The sequence below is a fragment of the Rhincodon typus genome, chromosome 8, assembly GCF_021869965.1.
Source record: "Rhincodon typus isolate 14 chromosome 8, sRhiTyp1.1, whole genome shotgun sequence".
Lineage (NCBI taxonomy): Eukaryota > Metazoa > Chordata > Chondrichthyes > Orectolobiformes > Rhincodontidae > Rhincodon > Rhincodon typus.
The window spans coordinates 34,288,936-34,316,658 of NC_063339.1; the positions used below are offsets into that span (position 1 = coordinate 34,288,936).

The window sequence follows — 27,723 nt, forward strand, 5'->3', positions numbered from 1 at the left end:
GGAGAATCCGAGACAACAAGGTGCAGGGCTGGATGAACACAGCAATTCTGCTCCTATGATGCTGCTTGGCCTGCTGTGTTCATCCAGCCTGCACCTTGTTGTCTCGGATTCTCCAGCATCTGCAGTTCCTACTATCTCTAATCAGCTACTACCTTTATCCTTGGTAACTGATATGGACTGTGATTAAACAAGGGCATGATTTAAAGTTTTCATCCATTGTTTGAAATCCTCCCATCTCTGTAATTTCCTCGACCCCTATAAACCTCTGAGACACCTGTGCTCCTTTAGTTATCGGCTGTGAAGAATTTCCAATTTTTAAATGCTCCACTACGAGCACTTGTCATTTCCATAGGTCTGGAATTCCTTCCCTAATGCTCTCTGCCTGTCTTTCTCTCTTTGCTCCTATGTGATATTGCTTAAAATCCTATCACTTTGACTAAGCTTTTTGTGACCAGCCCTAATATTTCCTTACATTGCTTTGTGTCAAATTTTATTTGGTAATTTTCGTATGAAACAACTTGGGATATATTACTATTTTAAAGGTACTACATAAATGCAAGTCACTGTTGTTTTGTTGCCGTTAATTTGGAATTCTGATGTTTATGCCTGAAAATTTATAATCATAGTTTATAACTTACATCATCATTTCAGACAATCAATGTACATTTCTTTTTGATGACTCCAAACTAGGAGGGACAATTGAGTTTATATAAAATACAAAATGAGTTCAGAAAATGTGTGAGTAGAAAGAGCAATAGCAGAGGAAATTCTATGCTAAAGACTGTAAAGTATTAGGGGGAAGCAGTGGCCTAGTGGTATTCTCGCTGGACTGTTACTCCAGAGACCCAGATTCGAAACCCACCATGGCAGATGATGGAATTTGAATTCAATGAATATCTGGAATTAAGAATCTAATGATGACCGTGAATCCATTGTCGATTGTCAGAAAAATCCATCTGGTTCACTAATGTCCTTTAGGGAAGGAAACTGCCATCCTTACCTGGTCTGGCCTACATGTGACTCTAGACCCAGCAATGTGGTTAACTCTTCACTGCCCTCTGGGCAATTAGGGATGGGCAATAAATGCTGCCTCACCAGCAACGCTGTCATCCTGTGAATGAATAAAGGAAGTATTGCATATGGAAGAGAAAATTGAACCTGAACTCTATGAATCAGCTAATGAGAAAACTGAATAAGACCCAAGTGAGACTGAACTCTCAACGTGTCCAATCTCTTCAGAGCAGCAACCGCAGCAAATGGAATGCTTAACTTTATAGCAAAACCAGTTCAGCACTAGTGAAAGGAAGGTATGGGCAAACCTCTGGACAGACCATATATTCAATGCTAGCTCCAGTACTATCAATGGGATGAAGAGAGAATACCAAGCACTGGAGATAGTTCTGGGGGAAGTCTTCCCAGTACCACATACATTCTAATCTTAATCTTCATCTCCCTGCAGTTCCACTGTTATCTTCACCCATGATTTTTCTAATTTATTTCCTTCACAAAACTCAATTTTTGTCTTTCTATTTCCTTACGATTTCCACACTAGCTGCTATTATTAATAGTTCAAAAACAAAATCAAAAATAGCTGGAAAAGCTCAGCAGGTCTGGCAGCATCTGTGAAGAGAAATCAGAGTTAACATTTCTCTTGACAGATGCTGCCAGACCTGCTGAGCTTTTACAGCAATTTCTGTTTTTGTTTCTGATTTACAGCATCCACAGTTCTTTCGGCTTTTATTGTTAACAGTTCCATTTGTTTGTAGGAGAATATTGGTACCCAAAAAAAGGTCCTCAATCCATTTGTTCTTTCTGATTTATCTTCCAATTCTGAACTTCTTTCTTTATTATGAAGTTCTCCCATGACTATTCTCATTTCTGTCAGAAATCCCTGTTGGAATCGATTCAGTTCCATTATTTTAAGACAGGGGATGTTTGGAAGGAATAGTGAGACTCTGATGACATTTGTTTCTCTGAATGAGAATACTCTGGTTCAACTCCTATTCAACAGATTTATCTAGGCTAAAACTCCAACTTGGGAAATGCTTTCCATCTGGCAAGATGTTAAACCAAGAATCCATATGCTTTCTTCAATGTAAATAAAGGATCTCGAAGTAGTAGTTTAAAGAGGAGCAGGGAGGGTCTCCCTGGTGTCCTCTACAATATTTATCCCTTAATCAGTGTTCCTAAAACAGATAATCTGGCCATTATTACATTGCTGTATCTGGGGCCTTGCTGTGTGCAAATTGGCTGCAGAGTCTCCTACATGACAACACTCACTGTTTCACAAACCCTCTCGAATCTCTTTAGGTAATGAAAGGTACTATGTATTTGCAAACCATTCCTAATTGTGTTAATTTATACTACAGTTAAATATTTCTAAAAGAAGATGCAATTCCTGCTGCTTCTATCCCCTCCCCATCAAATTACTGGTCACTCTTTTGGTGTATATGAACTCTGAAATTCAAACTACATTCCTCCTCAAATTTGTTTAAGGTTACTTCATCAACTTATACCATTCAAAACAAACAATTGTTCTGGAGTCAAAAATAATAGCTTACACTTAGTGTTAAGTATTCACCTATATTAAAAGTAGTTAGTAATTATCAAACTTTGATATTCTCTGGTTGATTGGTTTCAAAAAAGGTGAAGGTACATCTGTGGAGAGGAAGTAAAGTTTGTAATCATTTGTATGTTCAGTGTTGCAAATTTGTGATGGTTTATGAGATTAGAATTTTAATAATCACACTGTGCACTAGTTTTGGGAACTATTTAAGAGAACAGGAATAGAATGCACACAAACAAATAAGTCTAGCTGACACAACACAAATGCTGTAGTTCGTTGAATATTCTATGACACATTTTTTGATAGATATCTTGTGTGTGTCTGTGTTTGCATGGGAAGTGGAATGGGAGAATGGTGCTCTCTCTCTCTTATGCCATTATTACAAAATAAACTAAAGGGTTGTGCTCGTGAGTGTCTTTATAGCTGGATTGGCACACACTGATGTCTGGATTTTAACCTGGGGTGGGGCTGCAGTTGGTGTTTCACACCCACCACTTCTTTATTTCTGTGTTAACCAGAATCCATAGTGAGAATACTTGACAACAAATTTCATTTCTGGGGATTGAAAGATTAACATGATAATAAAGCTCAGCAAAAGTGGGCAACAGTCAGCACCCAAACAAATTGCAGGCAAGTACTTTTAAAAACAAATCCTCAAGTTCCTTCTGGGTCAGCAAGGAAACTTTAATGAGGGACAAAATCAGTACATTAGTAAGGATCAAGATGTAAAGACAGTTTGAATGGAGCTGAAAAAACAGCAGGGGGCAGGAAATATTACTATAAGCTGTCTATAGGCTACCAAAAGGTAGTGATAATCTTGAGCATGATATAAGTCAGGAAATTAGAGATGCACGCATCATGGACCATACAACGATAATGGCCAACCTCATTTCGACTGGGTAAACCAAATCAGCAATAATGCTGTCAAAGATAAATTCCTGGAATGTGTACAAGATGGATTTCTGGAGTAGCACATTGAGGAGCCAACTAGGATTGTGCTCTATCAATTTTTAGTGTTGAATAATAAGAAAGGGATAATGAATCATCTTTCTGTAAAGGAGCCTTTGGGAAATAGTGATGATAATATACTGGAATTTCACATTCGTCTATTTAAAAAAAAAGCACACAGACACTGCTGTGAGGACGAGAAACAAAGGGAAAGGGAGCATCCTGGGAAGGTAAGTGAGCCTAATCAAAAAGAAAAAGGAAGCATTTATCAAGGTTAGGAGGCTGAAAACACACAAAGCAAGGGTGGAATAGAAAGAAAGTCAGAAGAAACTCCAGCAAGGAGTCAGGAGGGCTAAAAGGGGTCACGAAAAGTAATTGGCCAACAGGATTAAGGAAAATACCAAGGCTTTTTATACATGTATAAAGAGCAAGAGGGTAGCCAGGCAGAGAGTTGGCCCACTCAAGGACAGGGAAGGGAATTTATGTGTGGAGCTAGAGGAAATGGGTGAGGTATTAAATGAGTACTTTAAATCAGTATTCACCATAGAGAAGGACTTGGTGGATGATGAGTCTGGGGAAGGATGTGTAGATAGTTTGGGTCATGTTGAGATCAAAAGGGAGGAGGTATTGGGGGTCTTGAAAAACATTTAAGGTAGACAAGTCCCCAGGGCCTGATGAATACTGAGAGAGGCAAGGGAGGAAATTGTTGGAGACTTGAGGGAAATCTTTGTATCCTCACTGGCTACAGGGGAGGTCCCAGAGGGTTGGAGAATAGCCAATGTTGTTCCTTTGTTTAAGAAGGGTGGCAAGGATAATCCAGCTAATTACAGGCTGGTGAGCGTTATGTCAGTGGTAGGGAAATTATTGGAGAGGATTCTTCGAGACAGGATTTACTCCCACCTGGAATTCAATGGGTGTATTAGCAAGAGGCAACGTGGTTTTGTGAAGGGGAGGTTATGTCTTACTAACTTGGTTGAGTTTTTTGAGGAAATGATGATCGATGAGGGTAGGGCAGTGGATGTTGTCTACATGGACTTCAGTAAGGCCTTTGACAGAGTCCCTCATGACAGGCTGATACAGAAGGTAAAGTCACATGGGGTCAGAGGTGACCTTACAAGATGGATAAAATACTGGCTCGGTCATAGAAGACAGAGGGTAGCAGTGGAAGGGTGCATTTCTGAATGGAGGACCATGACTAGAGGCGTTCCTCAGGGATCAGTGTTGGGACCTTTGCTGTTTGTAATGTATATAAATGATTTGGAGAAGAACGTAACTGGTCTGATTAGTAAGTTTGCTGATGACACACAGGTTGGTGGAATTGCGGATAGCGATTGAGGATCGTCAAAGGATACGGCAGGATATAGATTGGTTGGTGACTTGGGCAGAGAGATGGCAGATGGAGTTTAATCCAGAAGAATGTGAGGTAATCTGTTTTGGAAAATATACAGTAAATGGCAGAACCTTTAAGAGTACTGGTAGGCAGAGGGATCTGGGTGTACAGGTACACAGGTCACTGAAAGTGGCAACGCAGGTGAAAAAGGTAGTCACAAGGCATATGGCATGCTTGCCGTCATTGGCTAGGGCATTGAGTTTAAAAATTGGCAGGTAATCTTGCAGCTTTATAGAACCTTAGTTAGGCCGCATTTGGAATATTGTGTTCAATTCTGGTCGCCACACTACCAGAAGGATGTGGTGGCTTTGGAGAGCGTACAGAAAAGATTTACTAGGATGTTGCCTGGTATGGATGGCATTAGCTATGAGGAAAGGTTGGAGGAACTTGGGTTGTACTCATTGAAATGACGGAGGTTGAGGGGTGACCTGATAGAGGTCTACAAGATTATGAAGGGCATGGACAGACTGGACAGTCAGAACCTTTTTCCCAGGGTGGAAGTCAGTTACCAGGGGCCATGGGTTTAAGGTGCGAGGGGCAAGGTTTAAAGCTGATGTACGAGGCAATTTTTTTTTTTTACACAGAGGGTGGTTAGTGCCTGGAACTCACTGCCAGGAGAGGTTGTGGAAGCAGATACGATAGTGACTTTTAAAGGGCATCTTGACAAATATATGAATAGGATGGGATTAGAGGGATACGATCCCCAGAAGGGTAGGGGGTTTTAGTTATGATGGGCAGCATGTCGGTGCAGGCTCGGAGGGCCAAAGGGCCTGTTCCTGTACAGTAATTTTCTTTGTTCTTTTTGTTCTATAAATGCAATATAGTTCATTCTGAAACCAAGGGTCTTAAATATGAACAAAGGAAACTATAAAGAGTGAATCGGCAATGGCAGATTGGGAAAATACACAAAGGTATTTGATATTAAAGAGGAAGTGATTGTAGTATTATCATAATATACATACTCTACAGCAGATATCTACAGGACAGCATGGTGGCTCAATGTTTAGCACTGCTGCCTCACAGGACCAGGGACCTGGGTTCAATTTCCAGCCTCAGGCAACAGATCTGCATGGCGTTTGCACGTTCTCCCTATGTTTTCTTGGGTTTCCTCCAGGTGCTATGGTTTCATCCTACAGTCCAAAGATGTACAGGTTAGATGGATTGGCCATGCTAAATTGCCCCCAGTGTCCAGAAAATTGCAGGTTAGGTGGGTTAGCCATGTGAAATGCAGGGTTGCAGGGCTAGTATGGAGGGGGGTGGGTCTAGGTGGGATGCACTTCCAAGGGTCAGTGTGGACTTGATGGGCTGAATGGCCTACTTACACACTGTAGGGATTCTATGATTCTATGAGATATAAATTGCTCTAGGGCTTAAACACCCAAAGTGAAAGGTGAATCAACAATGGCTAACAAAATAAGTTTAAAAATTAGATTAATGGATGTTGCTTACAAGGAAGCCACAAGGAGTGATAAGCTAAAGGAGTGGTAGTAATTTACGTTCCAGCACAGGAGGACTGCAATTTGATAAAGAAAGGGAAAACAACATGAATACAAGTTAGTGAGAAACATAAAGGCAGACTGTAAAAGCTTCCTTAGGTATGTGAAAGGGAAACGATTAGGACAAATGTGGTCCTGTTACAATGGAGACTTGAGAACTTCTAGTGGAGAACAGGGAAATGGAAGATAAAGTAAATGGTTATATTGCATTTATCTTCATTGAAGAAGATATAGAAAATCTTTCAGAAATACTAAGTAATCAATGGGTGTTTGAAACAGAGCAAAAAAAGAAGAAATAGTTGTTGAAAAATTAACTGGATTGAAAGCTGAGCAATCAGATGATTTTGAGAGTGCTGAAGGAGTTGGTGATAAAGATTAGAAATGCATTGGTGGTTACCATTCAAAATTGCGTTGATTCTGGAACAGTTCCTGCAGACTGAAAAATAGCTAACATAACCCCATTGTTTTCAAAGGGAGGAAGTGGGAGAATGGAAAACTACAAAGCTGTTCTCCAGTTTTGATGTCAGTGGTTATGGAAAGTATTGAAATCTGTTGTAAAGAATGTGATAACCAGACATTTAGAAACAAATAATAAAACTGAAAAGAGTGTACATGGATTTATAAAAAGGAAATCATATTTGACAAACTTGTTGACATTTGTTGAGGGCATTATTTGTAGCATTGATAGTGAAGAAGCAGCGATGTGCATTTGGATTTTAAGAAGTTTTGGATGAGGTCTGACACAAGAACTTAGTGAATAAAATTAGAATGCATGGGATTGGTAAAAATATGCTCACATAGATTGAGAATTGGTTGACAAATGGAAAGCAGAGTGCAGGAATAAACAGATATTTCTCAGACAGACTGTAACTAGGGGTGGTTCAGTGCTAGGTCCTCCACTATTCATAACCTTTTTAAAATAATTTTGATATGGGGATCAATTGTAATAGTTTAAAGTTTGCTGATGACAGTAAACTGGTTGAGAATCTAAGTTATGAGGAGGATGCAAGGAGATTTCAGGAGAACATGGACAGACTAAGTGTGTGGGCAAGAACATGGCAAATGGAAAAGAAGTTGGAAAAATGTGAAGTTATTCACGTTGGTATATTTTAAAAAAAAAAGCAGAAAGAAGGAATATTTCTTAAATGATGAAAGGTTGGAAAGTGTTGGTGTTCAATGGAACTTTGGTGTCCTTGTTCACAAGTCTCTGAAAGCTTCCATACAGGAGCAGCAAGTATTTAAGAAGGCAAAAGCAACGTCGGTCTTCAGTGTAACAGGATTTGAGATCATGTATAAAGATGTCTTATACAGTTGTTTAGAGTCTTGGTGAGATCACAGCTGGCGTGTTATGTACAGTTTTGGTCCCTTTGTCTAAACAAGGATATACTTGCTTTAGTGGGAATGCAATTGGGGTTCATCTGATTTATGCTCAGTACACAGGAATGATTTATGAGGAAAGCTTGAGGAGACCGGGACTGTATTCCATAGAGATTTTGAAGATTGACAGGCAATCTAATTAAATCTTGCAAAATTCCTACAGGGTGTGACAGGGTGGATGTAGATTAGGTGTTTATTCTGGTGGATGAGTCTAGAACAGGGTCACAACCTTAGGCTAAGGTATAGGCCACTTAAAACTGAGATAAGGAGAAATTTCTTTACTTGGAGAGTATTGAATCTTTGGCATTCTCTCCCCCAGAGACTTACGGATCCTCAATCATTGAACACGTTCAAGATAGAAATCAATAGCTCTCTGGAGGCTAATGTCATCAAAGCACACGGAACTAGTGCGGGAAGGTGGCATTAATGTAAATGATTGGCTTTGGTCTCATTGAATGTTGGAGTAGTCTTGATGGGCTGAATGGCCAACTCCTGTTCCTGTGTTCAATCTTTGTTTGAAATCTTGACCCTCCACTTCCCCATGTTTTTCCTCCATCCCCTTTCCAATTGCCTGAAGGCCATGCTAACTTCATTTGCTGGGAATAATTTATTTATGCCTCTCACAAAATTGTTTTGCGAAGTAGGTGGTTGCTCCCACCTACTGTCTCTTAGTTCATCTGTATTATTTTTTGGTGGGAGACAGTAAAGGTATGGGAATTAAGTCATCTCTTCCTGAACTCTAGTACCTCTCAAAAAAAATTCCCTGCTCGGCTTTACAATACTGTGATATTTATGCCAACTTCTAGTTAGTCTTGGATTTTATGGGCTCTCTTAAGCCATATGATAAGGAAAGCCACAAATGTCACTGAATATAAAATACTCAATGGATGTCAATCCAGAATGCCGAGTTGGAGCTCTAGCCTGCAACCGCTGAATTATATGGGTTCAAACTCTTCTAATTCAAAGACACAGGCTGGATTAACGTTGGTTGAAATTTGAAGTTACTTGTGATTAAATAGCAATTAACTCTCACTAGCAAAATTCACAATTCAATAAAACCTTCGTATCTGGGGTGACACACTCCGAATTGAGTATATTTTATCAAAACTATACAATAGTCTTAATAGCACTGAGCTGTACTGAAATTATACCGAACCACTGTGCTTCTCTATCTCTATATTATCCTTTTATGAGATTGCTTAAAGCCTACACCTTTTGGTCATCTATCCTAATATCTGCCTTTGTGGCTCTAAATAACGCTTCTGTGAAGCACCTTGGGTCACATTGTAATAAATAAACATTACTGTTGTTATGATATACCACACTGTATGTAATATTTTTGTGTTTCATCATTACATGTGTTGGAATTTAACTCGCTAATATTTGTTATATTTTGTGTTTGTTCTGCAGCTAAGTATCCAGAGATCAAATCACTGATGGGACCAGATCCTAATCTAAAATGGATTGTGTTTGGAATGGTCCTTACACAGACCATTGCATGCTTCTTTGTGAAAGATTTGTCTTGGAAATGGATTGTATTCTGGTCTTATGTCTTTGGAGGAGCTGTCAACCACTCATTGACTCTAGCCATTCACGATATCTCTCATAACGTTGCATTTGGCAATAAGCTGGCAAAATGGAACCGATTGTTTGCAATGTTTGCTAATCTACCAATTGGGATGCCATATTCTGCATCATTCAAGAAATACCACATCGATCACCATCGATACCTGGGAGGCGATGGCTTAGATGTAGACATCCCAACGGATATGGAAGGATGGTTCTTCTGCACTCCATTTCGCAAAACAATTTGGCTGATTCTCCAACCACTTTTTTATGCACTTAGGCCCCTTTATGTTAACCCTAAACCCATTACAAGGTTAGAGGTGTTGAATGCTGTGGTGCAGTTTGCATACGATTTTCTCATCTACTACCTGTGGGGCCTGAAACCAATAGTGTACTTGGTGGCAGGCTCACTTCTATGTATGGGCATTCATCCAATCTCTGGACATTTCATTGCTGAGCATTACATGTTTCTGAAGGGGCATGAAACCTACTCGTATTATGGTCCTCTTAACTGGATAACCTTCAATGTTGGATACCATGTTGAACACCATGACTTTCCCAGTATTCCTGGCAGCAAACTACCTTTGGTAAGTAGAGAAATAAATTTCGGGCTCCCTGCTAGCTGAATGAGTAAATGCATCGTATGGGGTGGTACTGAATTGTACAGTGCAGGAAGATCCCTGGTTTATGACATTATATTTGTTGCGGTAGATGCGCTTTATTAAGATAACAATGAAGGGACTAAAGTTTACTGGAGTGTCCCAGGTTACAGGGAAGGTTAAATCAATCTGTGTTGCTGCTATAACAAGGTGTAGAGCTGGATGAACACAGCAGGCCAAGCAGCATCAGAGGAGCAGGAAGGCCTAGACCCTTCTACGCTGGTCCTATGATCTCAGCTGCAAACAGGCTGCTACACCCCAACATGAGTCAGCACTTTCAAGGAAACACTGGAGCAATATAGCAATATAGAAAGCACTATAACAATCCAACTTCTAACCATAAAAAGGATAGCTGTGTCCCACTGACGTCATTAGATTTGCAGAGATCTATACATCAACTAAAAGGAATTTCAACATCTTGGTTAAGTATATTTCCATAGTGGCCAGCACAAAGGGTTTGTTTTAATATAATTTTCATTAATATTATTATATTATGTGTACTTACAATTACAACTTATTAAAGTTGAAAGTGTTTATTTTTAATTTCAAAGCCCAAGTGTTGAAATTAAGATGGTTTAAATCAAATAGCTGAATTCTCACAGCCAAAATATGTGATAATTGAGGTTATTGCCATGTTTGGCTGCTCTAGCCTATTTTATAGCTCTGTCTGATATCTAAATTTATCACCCGACTTGGTTAAGAAATTATTATTGAACTTTGGCATAAAAGAAGAGAAAAACTTTTTGAGAGTGTAGAGTATAACATTTTTATCTGCTATACAATGATTTTTCAGAGGAAAAGAAGTAGGAGTAGGTCACAGAGCCCTCGACCTGTACTGTTATTTATTAAAATCAGGGTCAATATTTTATTCCCAATAATTAATCCTACAATGTCACTAGTGTGTAAGTATTTCTATGTACAGCTCTAAATGGTTAATATGGACCATCTTACAATTCAAATTATTAAAAACGACTAGTAATGATCAAAGACTTGTAATTTTTTTCTCATGCTTATATTTTATTATTGTTTGTTTAATATACCCAAGATTTTCCTATTGGCAGTGAATGCACAATAAATGACAGCTATTGGACATTCACTTTCTTTAAATCATACTTTTTGCCATTTTAAGAGGCCTCATTGTTCTCAGTGGCTCATTTGGAATGAGCCCCAGTTTCTGAAAAGCACTGCTACAAAAACTCAAATTTGGTTGAACAACACTGATTATTTGGAAGGCTGATACATGCTGCTGGGTTAACAATTGCATTATGGTTTTTACAGAATTATTCTAGATTATTTTTATAATTTTTCTTTTTGATCTTTCCTTGTTGCCACTCAAACCACATTAATGTGTTGCAAATGACATCATTCATGTTGTGATGCTAAAAACAGACAATGGACAATAAATGACAATGTTTCTTTGATAAGATGGTGAAATAGGAAAAGTGGGAACAAACTGACTTTGTTACATATATCTCAGTAACAGTTGTGGACGCACAATGTACAGTTACTTTAACAGTGCCAATAAAAAAAATCAATTTCTTTGCTTTACTTTTAGGATTTATTAAACATAAGGTATGTGAATGTTGACACTTTATTTATAGGTTGAACAATTAGATTTGGGTTTCAGGTGCTAAAATATAAAATTCAAAAGTCAAAATCTACTTTCAAACAAACTGAATAATTTCCAAAATGTTATTTCTAAGTCTTTATCTTTTTTTAATGCAAGTAACATTAGGACTATATTTGCAATGTAGTACCATAACAATTAGAGGACTAGGAAGTACCAAATAAAAACACATCAATATTTCAAAGCAGATACAGCTTTTACAATACAATGCACTGCTCCAAAGTGCAGGGTTGAAGTGGAGCACTGTACTGAAAGTGAGACAGAAATGTGCCATGACAATGTGGTGAGGCTACTGCATGTCCAATGCCAAGTTCTATTAAAGCAAGACCCAGGCACTCCCTACCATTGGAGCATGCCCTGAAATGTTGAGGACTGATCACCAGGATGAAAGCCCAGAGGAGCAAGCAATGAGCTGGAGTTACCAAGCATCCAACTGGCTATCATGTTGGGAATTGTAGACGTGACAGAATAGCAAACTGAGTACAAATGAGGTGATAATAGGTAATATGAAATGTTAGTATATGCAAATAGTCCTTTCACTGGTCACTGAAAAGAATTTTATCTTGCCATTGAACTTTGGATGCAAAGTGAGCCTTAATTTTCTCTGATTTCAAGAATCTAATCTTCCCAATCTCACCAAATGTTCCCAAATGTCTCACCATTGCCCACATCATTCAGGGGCTGGGAAAATTCTACACTTTTTGTTATACTGAGAGTGATTCAAATCTGGAATGTACTGCCTGAGAATGGGATGAGGCAGCATCATTTGAGGCTTTCAAAAGGGAACATGGAATGGGAGAGATAGTGCCAATATGGATGATGCCAACTGGATCCAACGACATTGACAGAACTAGAAAGGAGGATATACTGAGAGACTTTGAACATTTAGTATCTAAATTATAAATGCAGAATAATCTCTGGATTACTGCCTGAACCATAAGCAAACTGCGTAGGGTAGATGAAGTCAAGGAGCTAAATGTGTGGCTCTAAGATTGAAGAATAAAGGAGGTGATTATATAAATGGAGAAGGACTGCAGAAAGCCACAGCACAAGGAGATTTGGGAGTCCTTGTGCTTAAATCTCAAAAAGCTAGCATAAAAATTGAGCAGGTAATAAGGAAGCCAAATGGATTATTGACCTTTATTTCAAAGGGAATGGAGTATGAAATTAGGGAGGTTTTACTAAAAATATACACAGCACTAATTAGATCACAGTTGGAATACTGTTCAAATACTAATTTTTGGTTCACTTGTCTAAAAGAAATACTGGTACTGGAGGCAATCCAGTAGGCCAATCCTGAGTAAGGGGGCACTGTCTTATGAGAGGTTGAGCAGATTGGATCTGTAGTCATTGGAGTTTAGAAGAATGACAGGTGATCTTATTGAGACTTGAAATGTTAACTCTGCATTCTCTCCACTGATGCTGTTAGACCTGCTGAGTTTCTCCAGCAATTTCTGTTTATCTTAAGATTCTTACGGGGTTTTGACAGGGTATGTTTGGAGAGGGTTTTTTCCCCTTTATGGGAGAGTCTCGGAGCAAAGGGCATAATCTTAGAATAAGAACATAAGAAAGAGATGAGGCAATTCTTCTCTCTGATATTAGTGAATTTGTGGTATTTTCTGCCACACTGGGTTGACGAGGTTGGATTGTTATGTATATTTGTGGATGACATTAAAAACCTGTCAATCAGTAAGGGAATCAAGGGTTACGAGGAAATGGCAGGAAAATGAAATTGAGGATTATCAGATCAGCCATGATCTCCATGAATGGTGGAACAGATTTGTTGGGCTAAATAGCCTGTTTCTGCTCCTGCACTTAATGATCCAATTCCCATAAGATCATTTGTGAAAAGGAAAAATTTGTAGGCTGACAGGGAAAAAGCAAGGAATTGGCACGAGGTGAACTCGTTCTTCAGAGAGCAGGTGCAGATGTAATAGTTTCCTTTTCTATAACCATTCTATGATTCTCCATTAATCTTATTTATAACAATTTGCTCAAATCTCAATAGAAAATCTAAAACATACATCATGTAGAATGCTGAGAGTTTTGCTTTGTGATACCAGTAGAACATTGCTGAACCTATCTCCAGTTGAGTACAAACCGAAAGAACTGCAGATGCTGTAAATCAGGAACAAAAACAGAAGTGAGGAAGAGTCAGTGGACCTGAAACGTTAACTCTGACTTTTTTTCTTCACAGGCACTTCCAGACCCGCTGAGCTTTTCCAGCAACTTATGTTTTTGTTCAGTTGAGTACAGCCTGCTTTCATAGTCACTGGACCCTTTGTGAATGTACATCTCTGAGTCTCCAATATCTGGGTAGTCATTTTTGGGTATAAGAGTGCGTCAGTATTGTTCTACCTACATCATCCAGCCCCTTATGATTGTTATTCTGTTCCTCATAACTGTCAAACTGTCTGCCTACGTGGGCAGCACGGTGGCTCAGTGGTTAGCTCTGCTGCCTCACAATGCCAGGGACCCAGGTTTGATTCCAGCCTCGGGCGACTGTGTGGAGTTTGCATGGTCACCCCATGTCTGTGTGAATTTCCGCCAGGTGCTCCAGTTTCCTCCCACAGTCCAAAGATGTGCGGGTTAGGTGGATTGGCCATGCTAAATTGCCCCATAGTGTCCAGAGAAATGCAGGCCGGGTGGATTAGCGATGGTAAAAATGCAGGGATAAGGTACAGATTTGAGTCTGGTGGGATGCTTTTTGGAGGATCAACGCAGACTCAATGTGCCAAATAGCCTCTTTCCACACTGTAGGGATTCTTTGATTCTACAGGAGTATGTAAGATGTTTCACTACCTGCTTTTAATTCCTCAAATTCTGAACACTTGTAATCAATTTCGTTTTTTTTTTTTTTTAAATTCACTCAGAACATGGGTGTTGCTGGCTGGGTTAGCATTCATTGCTGCACCCAGTTTGCACTTGAACTGAGCAGCTTGGTAGGACTACAGAGTGGGCAGCCAAGAGTCACCCACATTGCTGTGCCAGGAGCTGCATGTAGGCTCGACCAGGTGCAATGACAGATTCCCTTCTCTAAAGGGTATTAGTGAAGCAAATGAGTTTTTTTTTGATGTCTGACAAAATTTATATAGTCATCAATTGTCCAGCTTTTAATTTCAGATTTTAATTGAATTCAAACTTCACCTTCTACTAGGATGGGATTCAAAGCCATGTCCGAAGAGCATTAGACAAAAAAAGCTGAAAGAACTGCAGATGCTGGAAATCTGAAACAAAAACAGAAATTGCTGGAAAATCTCAGCAAGTCTGGCAGCAACTGTGGAGAGAAATCCGAGTTAAATGTTTTGGCTGCAGTTCCCCAAGAGCATTAGTCTGGCTTTATGGATTGTTAGGCCTGTGACGTTATCATTATGCCTTTGCAAAACCTATTCCATGTTTCCTTTGTGCCTTTCTCGTGGAAGTCTTGCTCAGCAGCAAAGAAGCTACATCTGTAGCAATATATTGTCTTTTTTTGCTTTTGCTTTTCCAGGCTTTTTGCCTGGAAACACTACTCTTTTCAGTGACCTCAGTGAGTTGTCATTTCTGAACTTGAAACAAATAGAACTTTCATGCTCCCTGATCTTGCTTTGATCCTTACCATTGAGTGAATCTAGATAAGATTTTTCATCAATCTGCTCCACAGACTGTGAAGGTGCAATCATTACCTAATACGGCACAATTGAATGAATCTGAGTAATGCACTAGTTACCTGACCTAGGTGCAATTCTCTCAAATTGATTATTATCATTATCATCATCTCCAACTTCTGAATTCTCTGTGTTGCACATCACTTTAAAAACTCTGCTGCTTTACTTTTGGCTGTTCATTGTATTGTATAATGATATTTGGCGTCACATCTGTAGCACCTGTTAGCTATTCCCCAGGCATTCCTGGGGCTCATTTGCCTAGTCTTGCTACTCTAATCCTGTTGTCTGTCAGATCAGCTAAAAATAGCTTCATGCTCATTCCTTCCATAATATTGTACTGATGCCTGCACCCTGTAAATGAAGTGCCTTGAAAAGATGCAATCATTAAGGCCTCCATCTTTTGTGACATCACAGAATGTCATGTTTGCACCAGCAAGGATGCTAGAAATGACTACTTCCCCCTCTTATTTTTAAAGTAGTAGACATTTGATTCAAATAGATGCTGTTTTATAAGAATTAAACACTAGTTAATACCAAGAGCCAACCACGTAACATTCAATGATATGGGACAAGTGCAGGGAATTGGGATTAATGCACCTTTAGTGGTAGTTATGTCAGTGCAGACTAAATGGGTCAAAGGGCCTTTTCTGAGCTCTATGAATCTACGTGCTACACCTGAGCATAATTCAGCAATTTAAATGGGAGCACTGAAGAAATAATTTCTAAATTGAATTTAAGCAAATTTTATACAATCCGTTAAGTCCATGATATATTCCTCTGTGCAATGACTTTAAAAATCAATCTAAGTCTGACAATGCCTTGTAGATATTTAACAGATCATCTTTCCTTTAGAATTTTAATAGAATACTGAAGTCTTTTATCAGTGTCCAACAGACAGTGATCTAATTCTCAAACCACTTTTGTCATTTCTTAACAGTAAAATCAGAAGCATTACACTGTTTTCTGTTTGCTAAGGATGTAAACATATCTACTGCATTTTTCCACTGGTCATAAGTTTAGATTGAGAATAGTTTGGTGGGTGAATCTAAACATAACAACTTAAGTTATGTGACTTTCAGCCATTCTTCATAAAAGTAACTCCGATTTATAAGCTTCTGTCTGATTTTTTTTTTTCTTAGTTTCCAATCTTCATCTTTAGATGACCATCCTTCGCTACCATTTTAAATATTTCTGCAATCTGACAGTGAGATAGGAAATAGGACTCTCCTTGTCCAATGCAGCCAGCAGTTGTGAAACTACCTGATAGAAATGTCACCCCGTAAAAGTAATGGTCAGTTTATTCACAGGTAACGGGCTAGAAATGCTGGCTTTTGTCCCATGAGTAAATTTTTAAAAAAGGCCTAATTAATATTGTGTTGACGTTTCTTCAGGATGCTCCATAAAATAAAACCCATAGTGAACTGAAACTGTACAGACGATCTGTTTTACATACTATTAGCAGGAACAAGAGCCAGCTTTCAGAACCTTGGGGTTGTTAATTCATTGCCATGAAGTCTCTGCAGGAAATATTTCTATTTGTTTCTCAGACTTTTACTTTAGTTATCAAAAGGCTTCTGTCAGATCAACATGATATATCTAGCTTCTACTAATAATAAAGAGAAAGGAATATTCCTCTGGAGATCGGAGAATCCTTTGGAAGATATTCCCTGTGGTAGGAATGGCAATGGCTTGTTGCCCATCAATTGGAGGCAGGCAGCCAACTAAATCAATTAACTTGCCTATTGCTAGCCATTTTAGTATGTTCTTGGCATTTTACCAGCATTAGAATGACTCTACCATATGAGCTGCATTGAGGCAGCTTCCTGCTGTAGGGAGAGAGGATCTGTGAAGAGATGTGGATGTTACATGCATATGCCACAACACTCATAACTGCCCTTCTGTCCATGTGATAACACAAAATGTATTGGTCCACAACACGTGGTAAGATTTGAACAGTACAGGAAGATGTCAGCATTGTGCCCAGAACTGCTTGTTTCAAACTTCCAGAAGCCACAGGACGGAACATAATAGCAGTGGGTATACAGAGCAAAACACAAGCTTTACAAACAAAGAATTAGATTGAGAAACATTAATGCCAATTTGTAAATGTCAGGTCACCATAGCCTTACTAGACCACGGGGCTGTCCTTTCATTAGAGAGACATAACTGGTGATGGTTTAACCTGAGAATCACCACAGCTCAGGTGAGGTGAGAAGTTAAGAAGTAGTGACCTTCGTGGTGGTGCACGAATTTAACCCACATTGTTGACATGTCTCTACATTACAAACCAGCCCTCCAGCCAATTGAACTAACCAACCGTATTAATATCACAAAGAGAGTACAACTAATTGAATTGCAAAATCAAAATGGCTACCACCACAGCTGTTAATATGCAGCACCACCTTAGGATGAATTGGGAAACTAATTATAACATGAAATATTTGAGAAATGAAAGTGCAAATTGACGTTTAGTAGCTTTCTAAAAGCCATTAAAGGGTTTGTTGCTACCTTTTAGAGATGGCAGATATAGGTTTACAATTGTATAATAGCTGGGAGAGGAATGAGGATGATAGAATATATGTAGATAACATTTTTCAACAATTCTATCTCCCATCTTAAGCCAAAGTCAAGCTATTAATTCCAATCATGCAAACGGAAATTGCTGGAAAATCTCAGCAGGTCTGGCAGCATCTGTGGAAAGCTTTCTCTCCACAGATGCTGCCAGACCTGCAGAGTTTTTCCAGCTATTCGTGTTTGTGTTTCTTATTTTCAGCATCCGCAGTTCTTTGTTTATTTTCTCTATCAAATCTGGTGTGAATTTTAGAGCTTTAGACCAGACCAGGTGAACCTGTGGATCATTGCTAAATGAGATTTAAAAAATTGAATCAGCAAACATAAATTAAGAATAAGTGACTGATAGATCAAATAATTTAGAGTTCTAAACACCCTGAGACACAAAAAGTTATGATTAAATAGAAGAAAGTTATGATATCACAGGCTGTTAACATTACCAGTCACCTGTGAATAAATTGACCATTACTTTTACGGGGTGACATTTCTACCAGGTAGTTTCACAACTGCTGGCTGCATTGGACAAGGAGAGTCGGAAATAAATGGGGCTACAACTTCTGTCTGGTCCTGTTTGAAAATGTCCCCCTTGCATATTTCATTTGGCTTTGCAGACCCACCCAGAAGGAAAAACCAGTAAAATGAGCTGGGTCATTCCCTCCATCATAAAGGTCAGAAGTGGAGATGTTTGCCAACAATAATTAGGCAGATGAAAATGCCAGTTAGCCAATAACTAGCCTGCAATCAAGTCAAGAGAAAACAGGGCCATTTACTGAAGCAGCATCAACAGAAATAATACCAGATAGAGATCAAGATATGCAAGAATTCATGGCCATGAATTTACTAACAGAGGAAATGTTTTACATATAATCAAATTGCAGTGTTTCTGGAAAAGATAATCACTCGGAAAAGATATGCAGAACCATGAAAGAATATGATAAATAAGTTACTAGAGGCAGAGCAACAGGGTGAATGTGAAAGACAAAAAGCTAAAGTGCCCATAGTCTGCAAGACAATAAAAATATAAGGACATTAAAAACTAAGAGCAGGCTGGAGCAATTTTCCCCCTTGAGCCTCCTCAGCAATTCAATATAATCATGGCTGATCTCACAATGGCCTCAATTCCACTCTCCTGCCTGCTCCCATCACCTTTCAACCTATTACTGATTAAAGATCTATCACCTCCTTAAATTTACTGTAACCCAACATTCCATTATACTCTTGGATCAGGAATTCCACAGATTCACACCTTTTGAGAATGGTAATTTGTCTTCATCTCTGTTTTAAACCTGCTACCCCTTATTCTAAAACTATGACCTCTCATTTTAGATTGCACCAGACGAGGAAACATCTCCTCTAATTCTACTTTGTCAATCCTCTTTAGCATCATATATACCTCAATTAGATCTCTTCTTAGTGTCCTAAAATCCAGAGCCTATAGGCTGAAGTTGCTCAATCTCTCTTCATCAGACAAATCTGGAATCTCTGGAATCAATCTAGTGACCCTCCTCAGAATTGCCTCCAGTGCAACAATATCCCTCCACAAGGGGAACAAACCTGTACACAGTACTCCAGGTGTGGTCTCACTAATGCCTTGTATGGTTGCAGCCACACTTCCCTACTTTTATACTCTATTCCTTTACTAAATGCCAAAAATTCCATTTGTTTTCCTTATTAGCTGTAATAGTAATAATAATGATGAGTTACAATAGACATAAGAACTATGGACTTGCATGTAATGTTAGTATGTGCAAGCTCCCAGAGAAACACATAACATTTAAATCAAGAAGATGCTAAATTAGCCCTCAACTGTAAATCTGAAGTCAAAGATTGATAGTGCTGCACAAAGTAACATCATCCCACTCAACTATACCAGAAGAACTTTCCTGAAGATTTGATGGCAAAATGTTTGTGCAAAGAGAGCTACTCTGGAAATGAGCAGTGTGATGCTGACCGCATGAGATGTAACTGAACTTCACCAATTGGAATGACCCAATTCAGAGAAACTCACCAAGGTAAAGGTATTAACTGTATGTTCCATGTTACTGAAACAGATGGCCCTGCTATCCTCTAGCTGACCTGATCTCGGGAAGCCATAGGCAGAAGCTGTCACTGAGTATTGAAAAATGGCTTCCAATCCGAAATGAGAAAGGTCTGGTTCAAATGTATCCAGAGTGTTTTGATGAGATGGATGCTTTGAGGGTGTTGTGTATTGATCCAGGCAGGAAACCAATGATTTATGCCCCATATATTGTGCAAATGGAAAATAGCAGAAAGTTTGAAAGAGAGCTCCAAGGGATGGAAGAAAAGAAAGTAATCACCAGAGTCACAAAGCCTACAGATAGAATCTACTTAATACAGCAATATTAAAGGGAAATGAACGGGCCCGAAAGCTGACAAATTCCTGGGATCTGATGACCTTCATCCTTGAGTGTTGAAAGATGGCTATAGAGATAGTGGATGTACTGGTGATCATCTTTGAAAATTCTATTAATTTTGCAATGGTGTCTGTAGATTAGAAAATGGCAAATATAACCCTATGAGTGCAAAGGAGAGAGAAAATGGGGAACTACAGATTCATTACACTAACATCAGCAGTAGGAAAAATATTAGAATAATTTACAGTAGATTCTGAAAATATAGAAAATAACTGTTTGCTTGATCAATACTCTTCACATGGCACATATCTGTGCGTACCATTTGGTGTTAAAGGCATGTCAAGTTGTGTTCCAGCTGAAAGTAGATGAAACAGACAAAGGGTACAAAGGAGCAATTGGCTTGTTTGATGATATCAAGATTTGTAATGTTGATGAAAAATTCCATGACTGCTGTCTACACAAAGACATGGAGGGAACCAAGAAAACTGGAGGGATTGAACTAAACCCAGACAAATGAATGGTGATGGTAACAACATGCTGGTGCTCTGGGTTTGGTGCTCAGAACTGATACAGTCAAGGCAAGTCCTGAAACGGTCACACCTATCTTTCAGATGGAGGCTTCAATTGACAAAAAATGGATGTTTCCTTTTATCTAATCTAGTATATGAGCTCTTTCATACTTCACATGTCAGAAAACAAAGCAAATCTACGAGAGCTGATGAGAAAAGATTCAGAGTGTCAGTGGTCGGAATTACATGGGAGTCATCTCAATAAGCTTGAAGAATGCAATAAGGCATCTGTCATATTACATAAGGTAAAATTCTGTCACTCTGCAAATACAAGGGATAGAAATTTCTATATAAGGATTGGGAAAAATCCTGTGTCATTGGGAGTGGAATAACACCCTGGGGTAGATATCTGACCCGCTTCTGAGCAGAAACCTAAAATTAAAGCCAAAGAACTCCAAAACCATGTTGCTAGTTTACATGGAGCCATGAGTCATAGAGTCATACAGGATGGAAACAGGCCCTTTGGTCCAACTTTGTTCCCAAATCAAACTAGTCCCTTATGCCTGCATTTGGTTCATATCCCTCCAAACCTTTCTATTCATATACCTATCCAAATGTCTTTTAAATGTTATAACTGTACCTGCGTTCACCACTTCTTCTGGATGTTTATTCCACATATGAACCACCCTCTGTTTTTTAAAAAAAAAAGCTGCCTTTTATGTCCTTTTTCTCCTCTCACCTTAAAACTATGCCCCTAAGTTTTGAATTCTCAAACCCTAGGGTAATGACCTTTGCTATTCACCTTTATCTATGCCCCTCATGATTTTATAAAGCTCTGCAAGGTCACCCCTCAACCTTCTATGCTCCAGTGAAAAAAGTCCCAGCCTATCCAGCCTATTTTTATGACTCAATCCCTCCATTCCTGGCAACATCCTGGTAAATCTTTTCTCTCCAATGTATTAATATCCTCCCTATAGCAGGTCGACCAGAACTGGACACAATACTCCAAAAGAGGCCTCACCAATATTAGTACAACCTCATCATGACTTCCCAACTACTGTACTCAAAGGTCTGAACAATGAAGACAAGCATGCTAAATGCCTTCTTAATCATCCTGTCTACATGCGATGCAAATCCAAAGAATTATGTACTGGAACTCTTAAGTCTCTATGCTCTACAGCACTACCCAGGGCCCTACCATTAATTGCATAAGTCCTGCCCTTGTTTGTTTTACCAAAATGCAATACACTACATTTATTCAAATTAAACTCCATCTGCCACTTCTCAGCCCATTGACCCAATTGATCAAGATCTCTTCATAATCTTGGATAACTTTCATTATCCACCATACCACCAATTTTGGTGTAATCCACAAATTTACTAACCATGCCTCCTAAATTCTGATCATGTTTACATAAATGACAACAAAGGTGGACCCAGAACACAACTGGCCACAGGCCTCCAGTCTGAAAAACAACCCTTCACCACCATCCTCTGTCTCTTCTTATCAAGTCAATTTTGTATCTAATCGGTAAGCTCTCCCTGAATCCCACTTGATCTAGTTTTGCTAATTAGCCAAACATGTGGAACCTTGTCAAAGACTTTAGTAAAGTCCATGTAAACAATGCCTATCACTCTGCCGTCATCATTGTTTTTGGTTACTTCCTCAAAAAGCTCAATCACATTTGTGAGACATGATTTTCCTTGCACAGTGCCTTTTCTCAAAGGGAATGGAGTATAGAAGAATGGAGGTTTTGATAAAACTATACAGGCACTAGTCAGACCATAACTATAATATTACGAACAGTTTTGGTGGTGGCAGTCCAGAGAAGGATTGCTAGGCTGATACCAGGTGGAGAGTGGATGTCTTATGAGGAGATGTTAAAAATGTTGGCTCTGCCCTCATTGGGCTTTAGAAAACTGAAAGGTAACCTTATTAAAATATATAAGATTCTTAGAGGACTTCTCAGGGTAGATGCAGAATGAATGTTTCCCAGGAGAGGGCATAATGCCTGAGTTGCACATTTAAGATGGAGATGAAGAGGAATTTCGTCTGAGGATAGTGAATCTGTGGAATTCTTCACTGCAGAGGGCTTTCAAGGCTGGTTTGTTAATTATATTCAAGGCTGAGATAGATGTTCAATGAGAAGGTAAACAGAGCTTAGAGGGAAAAGGCAGGAAAGTGGTGTTGCGGCTTATCAGAACAGCCATGATTTTATTGAATGGTGGAGTAGAGTCAGCTGACTGGCTGACTTCTACTCCCACGTTTTTATAGTCTTTATGTACAAGATTTTAGGAGGTATTTTTACCTCTTTATTTCAACTTTTCTGTGTTTGTTAATCCATTTTACCTGTATTGTCTTAGAACGTGCTTATTCTACTTACCCAGTGTCAGCTTTCAAAACAAAAGGTACTGCATTTGTCGTCTTCTGAAATTATGCTGAACATTATCTGCCAATTCACTTGTTTTAATTCTCCCCCTAATCTGGTATTTTAATACTTTTTTTTTTGTTCTCCAGATGTATATAATCTCCATTGCCTTTTTGAAAGTTAGGTTGAGAGAGAGAGAAAGCACAAGCATATAAATGATCTGGATGTGAATATACAAGGCACATGTAGTAAGTTTGCAGATGATACAAAATCGGGAGGTATTGTCGATAGCAAAAAAGGTTATCAAAAATTACAGAGGGATCTTGATCAGGTGGGGAAGTGGGCTGAGAATTGGCAAATGCAATTCAATGTAGATAAGTGTGAGGTCTTGCACTTTGGAAAGTCAAACCGAGGTAGGACTTACACAGTAAATGGTAAGGGCCTGAGGAGTATTGTGGAACAGAAGAACCTAGGAGTACAAGTACATAGTTTGTTGAAAGTGTCGAGACAGGTGGGCAAGGTGAGTGAAGAAGGCATTTAGCATGCTGGTCTTTATCGGTTGAGGCATTGAGTATAGGAGTTGGGACGTTATGTTACAATTGTAAAAGTCTTTATAAAACTGTACTTGGAGTATTGTGTACAGTTTTGGTCACCCTTTTATAGGAAAGACATAGTTAAACTGGAAAATGTGCAAAGAAGGTTTACAAGGATGTTGCCAGGACTAGTAGGCTTGAGTTGTAGAGAGAGATTGGCCAGGACAGGACTCTATCCCTTGGAATGTAGGAGAATGAGGGGTGACCTGATTGAGAAGTATAAACTCATAAGGGGCATAGATAGGATGAATACATACAGTCCTTTTTCCCAGGGATGGGGAATTGAAAACTAGAGGGCATAGGTTTAAGGTGAGAGGGGATAGATTTAAGAAGGACCTGAGGGGTAACTTCTTCATGCAGACAGTAGTGCATATATGGAATGGGCGGCTGGAGAAAGTGGTTGAGGCAGGTACAATACCAACATTTAAAAAACATTTGGATAGGTACATGGATGGGAAGGGTTTAGAGGGATGTGGACCAAATGTGGGCAATTGGAACTAGCTGAATGGGTACCATGGTCAGCAACAACCAGTTCAGGCTGAAGGGCCTGTTTCCATGCTGTATTACTCTATGACTCTAAGAGAAAGTTAGAAAACCAGCAAGTAATGGACATAGCAATTTTTCACTAATAAAGATACTTAAGAGACTTAAACGTGGTATTTTGGTATCAGTGCATCAAATTCTTCACAGAAAAGTTAGCCTAAATTTAAAGTAAAAACACATCCAGGGAATTCAATGCAACTTAGCTAAGGGATCAGCGTGGAATTTATAACTTCCAATTGAGTACTTTTCCTGTTTCACAGCAAGTTAACTATTTGTTGCAACTGCTGCTTTTTAACTCAATTGCATTGATCAGTCGTTGATCAGGTAAGATCTACGTGCAGACACACACTAAAGTTTGTCTTTGAGTAATGATGCAGGAGATCAACTATCCATAATTATTACTGTAATTCGTTAAGTGATCATATTTTGGACATTTTAAAAAGACAGCTAAAAGATAGCACTGGTATAGAAACATGATAGTTATATTATGCTTGTGTACTGTTCAGGTTTCAGCAATCAATATTCTGTATTTTCAAATAATAAGCAGTGATTTGACTACGTTTAACCCAGAAATGTGATGTTAAATTCCACATTTTGATTTAAGCTCACGACTGTGTAAAATGAAGTGATTTTCACTAGTTCCAAAAATATTATTTTAATTTCTCAATATCCAAAGATGAAAAGTAAGGAATTGATTCATAACAAATTACAAAGGGAGTTCTGAATTGAAATATGCATGAAAAAACATTAAGAATAAGTAAAACATATGAAATTGAATAAAAACACTGCAGGAAGTCTTTCCTTTCATAAGACTGTACGTTTACAAATACACTAAAGTACCATTGTTTCTTTCATAAAGTTACTTTCAACCAAACATTGCATATACAGAGTAATAAGTAACTTAAAGTCAGCGAATACTTGAAGAGTAGCTGAAAAGGGAGTTAGTAAATTGAGGATATATTGTTGTGATAATTATGATTGGTGCCTTAATTCGACTGAACATCAACATAGAGCTCTAGCAACTATATTTTTTATCTAAATTAATAGAACTTAGTTGAAAATCTAATCTATGTTTTCATTCAGAAATGTTGAGAACTCTACTTACTCTGCTAAGTTGACTGGCTCATATATTGGCTAAGAATTGATGAAACTCAGCCTAACAATACTGAAGTCTGGACTACAAATGATGATTATTAAGTTAGAAATAGGATTTAATGGATGATGAAGAAATGTTGGTCTTGCCAGCAAGGCCCATATCTATGAACAACTTAAAAACATTAGGTTGATATCAATGTAAAGCATGCATTGGGCAACCTGGCCACTTGTTGCATTTATTCTAAAACAAAACAGAGAAAAAATTGTAATATTATAGTTTCAATAAATATTATAAAATAATTTTATGATCTTTTTCAAACCTAACTTTATTGGTGGTCCATAGAGTCAGAAACTTTAAGATTACTAAAAGAAACCTGGTAGGATGGTACAAGAGAAACCATTAATTTTTTTCTGCATTGATAATGATTGTTACTTAGCAATTTTTGTTTTGAATTGTGACACAATTGAGTTATAGTTGAGTAGAATAGCATTCAATCAGAGAGCACCTATCAAGCAACATATGATGTTCCTTTCTAAACACCAGGTGGATAACCTTGAGAGATGGAATAGAGGACAAAACTAGGAAAATTAACCAACAGTTTGCCAGCTTTGAAATGCTGGGTCCTGCTGGTCTGTAATTAAGTGATGTGCATTAAAATTAAAGCTATTCTTTCAAACATTGGATGTTGCTGCAGTTTACCATTTGCCAAAGTAGAATTCCTTTATGCTCATAAAACTTCCAAAATAACAAGAAAATTTATTCAGTGTTGTATCTATCAAAGCAAGATCAAAATGGAGCATCCTGCTTAATGTTGCTGTACTGTATAATCATTTTCCTGCAGACACTAAAGGCAAACCAATGTGTTAATAGCCTCATCTTTGGTCCAAATACTATCTACAACAGGTTTTATAGCCAGTCTTAGAACTCTACCAGTGACTGTAAAGCATAACTTTTGTAACAGTTACATGGAGAAGCTTAGGAGTTTTGTTCTAATTACAGGCATGTTTTGCTAGCAGCCTAGACTGAACGACCACATGAGGCCATACCGATGATTCTTGGAACTTCACTTTTGTATTTAATGCTTTTACTCCCTAATAATACACACACACTGAATTGAATTGCATCATTAAGTTAAATTTTACAGCTGTAGGGACTGGGGTGGAGGTGTGGGTAAAATGGTGCAGGGAGGGAACGTTTAAGATTCGATGCCATGACAGCCATTTGATTGGCTGGCAGCTCTCGGAAATGGTGCTTGCTGTTGAAGTTTGGTTCAAAATTAGTCTAATGCTGTGTATACTTACTGTTGAAGAAGTTAAACTGAGATCAGGTCACTTTAATTTTAAGTTTTGGATGTGCCCAAGTTTATGAATGATGGAAGGAGAACATTGAAATATTTGCACGAAGGCGAGAAAGATGAGTTTACAGAATTGGAGGTAGGCTGTCTAAGTGATGTAAAGAATATTGCGCAATGCATGGTCAGTGGTCTGTTACAGCAAATAGTTCAGAGGGAGAAGGATGGCTAGGGAACCGAACCGGTGACTGGGATCAAAGAAAATGGCTTCAGATGACTCATTGGAGGAATTTTCTGTTTATCCAATTCTGAATAACAGCATAACAAATAACCAGTCAATGTCAAGATGTGATTCAATCACTTTGAAAGTGCAGTAGCTGTTTCTACATAGACCGAGTAACAAGTAGTGTCATATTTACCTTCCCTGAACTTGATACATTTCCATAACTACATGTAAAGAATCAGGTCAGGATAGTTTTTTTCTTGCTAACTTATTTGTTACTAACAAAGGCAAATTACGCTGAGTACATCATTGGCTTGTCTAGACAGACTGGAATGTGAAGAGGTGAAATTTTAACCTGCTATGGTGAGTGTCTGTGTGCATGGGAGGTTAAAGAGGCAATAAAATGCTAGTCTGTCAGAAACATTGCAAAAATCTGTTGATTGCCACATTTAACTTGAGCACATTTATTAGAGTGAGACAGACAGCTCTGCGATTAAAATAGACTAAAAGACAATTAACTGCATCTTTGACCTTCGCGTCTGTATCTGTCGGTGCACAGGCTCCCAGGGCTGACTGAAACTTGCCTGGGTTAATGAGCACAGCAGGAGATGACAGGACTGAACAACTAACAGACTGGAAAACCTTTCAATGCTAAAGATCTGACAGTGGCTTTATTGTCTAAACAAAATACTTTTGCTCATGTGACCCGTTCAGTGAGTGTGCTTTCACTGCTTTGGAAATGATTTCCAAGATTTTTGAGATAACAAGGTGTAGAGCTGGATGAACACAGCAGGCCAAGCTGCATCAGAGGAGCAGGAAGGCTGACGTTTCAGGTCGAGACCCTTCTTCAGAAAATGACGAGAAAGAACTTGTTTTA

General features: G+C 38.6%; 1 protein-coding gene across 1 annotated transcript in view; it reads left to right on the forward strand.

The window, feature by feature from the left end:
* Positions 1-27,723, forward strand: part of degs2 (delta(4)-desaturase, sphingolipid 2) — a 63,243-nt gene that overhangs the window by 8,789 nt on the left and 26,731 nt on the right. The window contains exon 2 of the mRNA XM_020512633.2: positions 9,188-9,930. Within this exon, the coding sequence (XP_020368222.1) occupies positions 9,188-9,930 (743 nt within the window). The remainder of the gene's footprint in view (positions 1-9,187; positions 9,931-27,723) is intronic.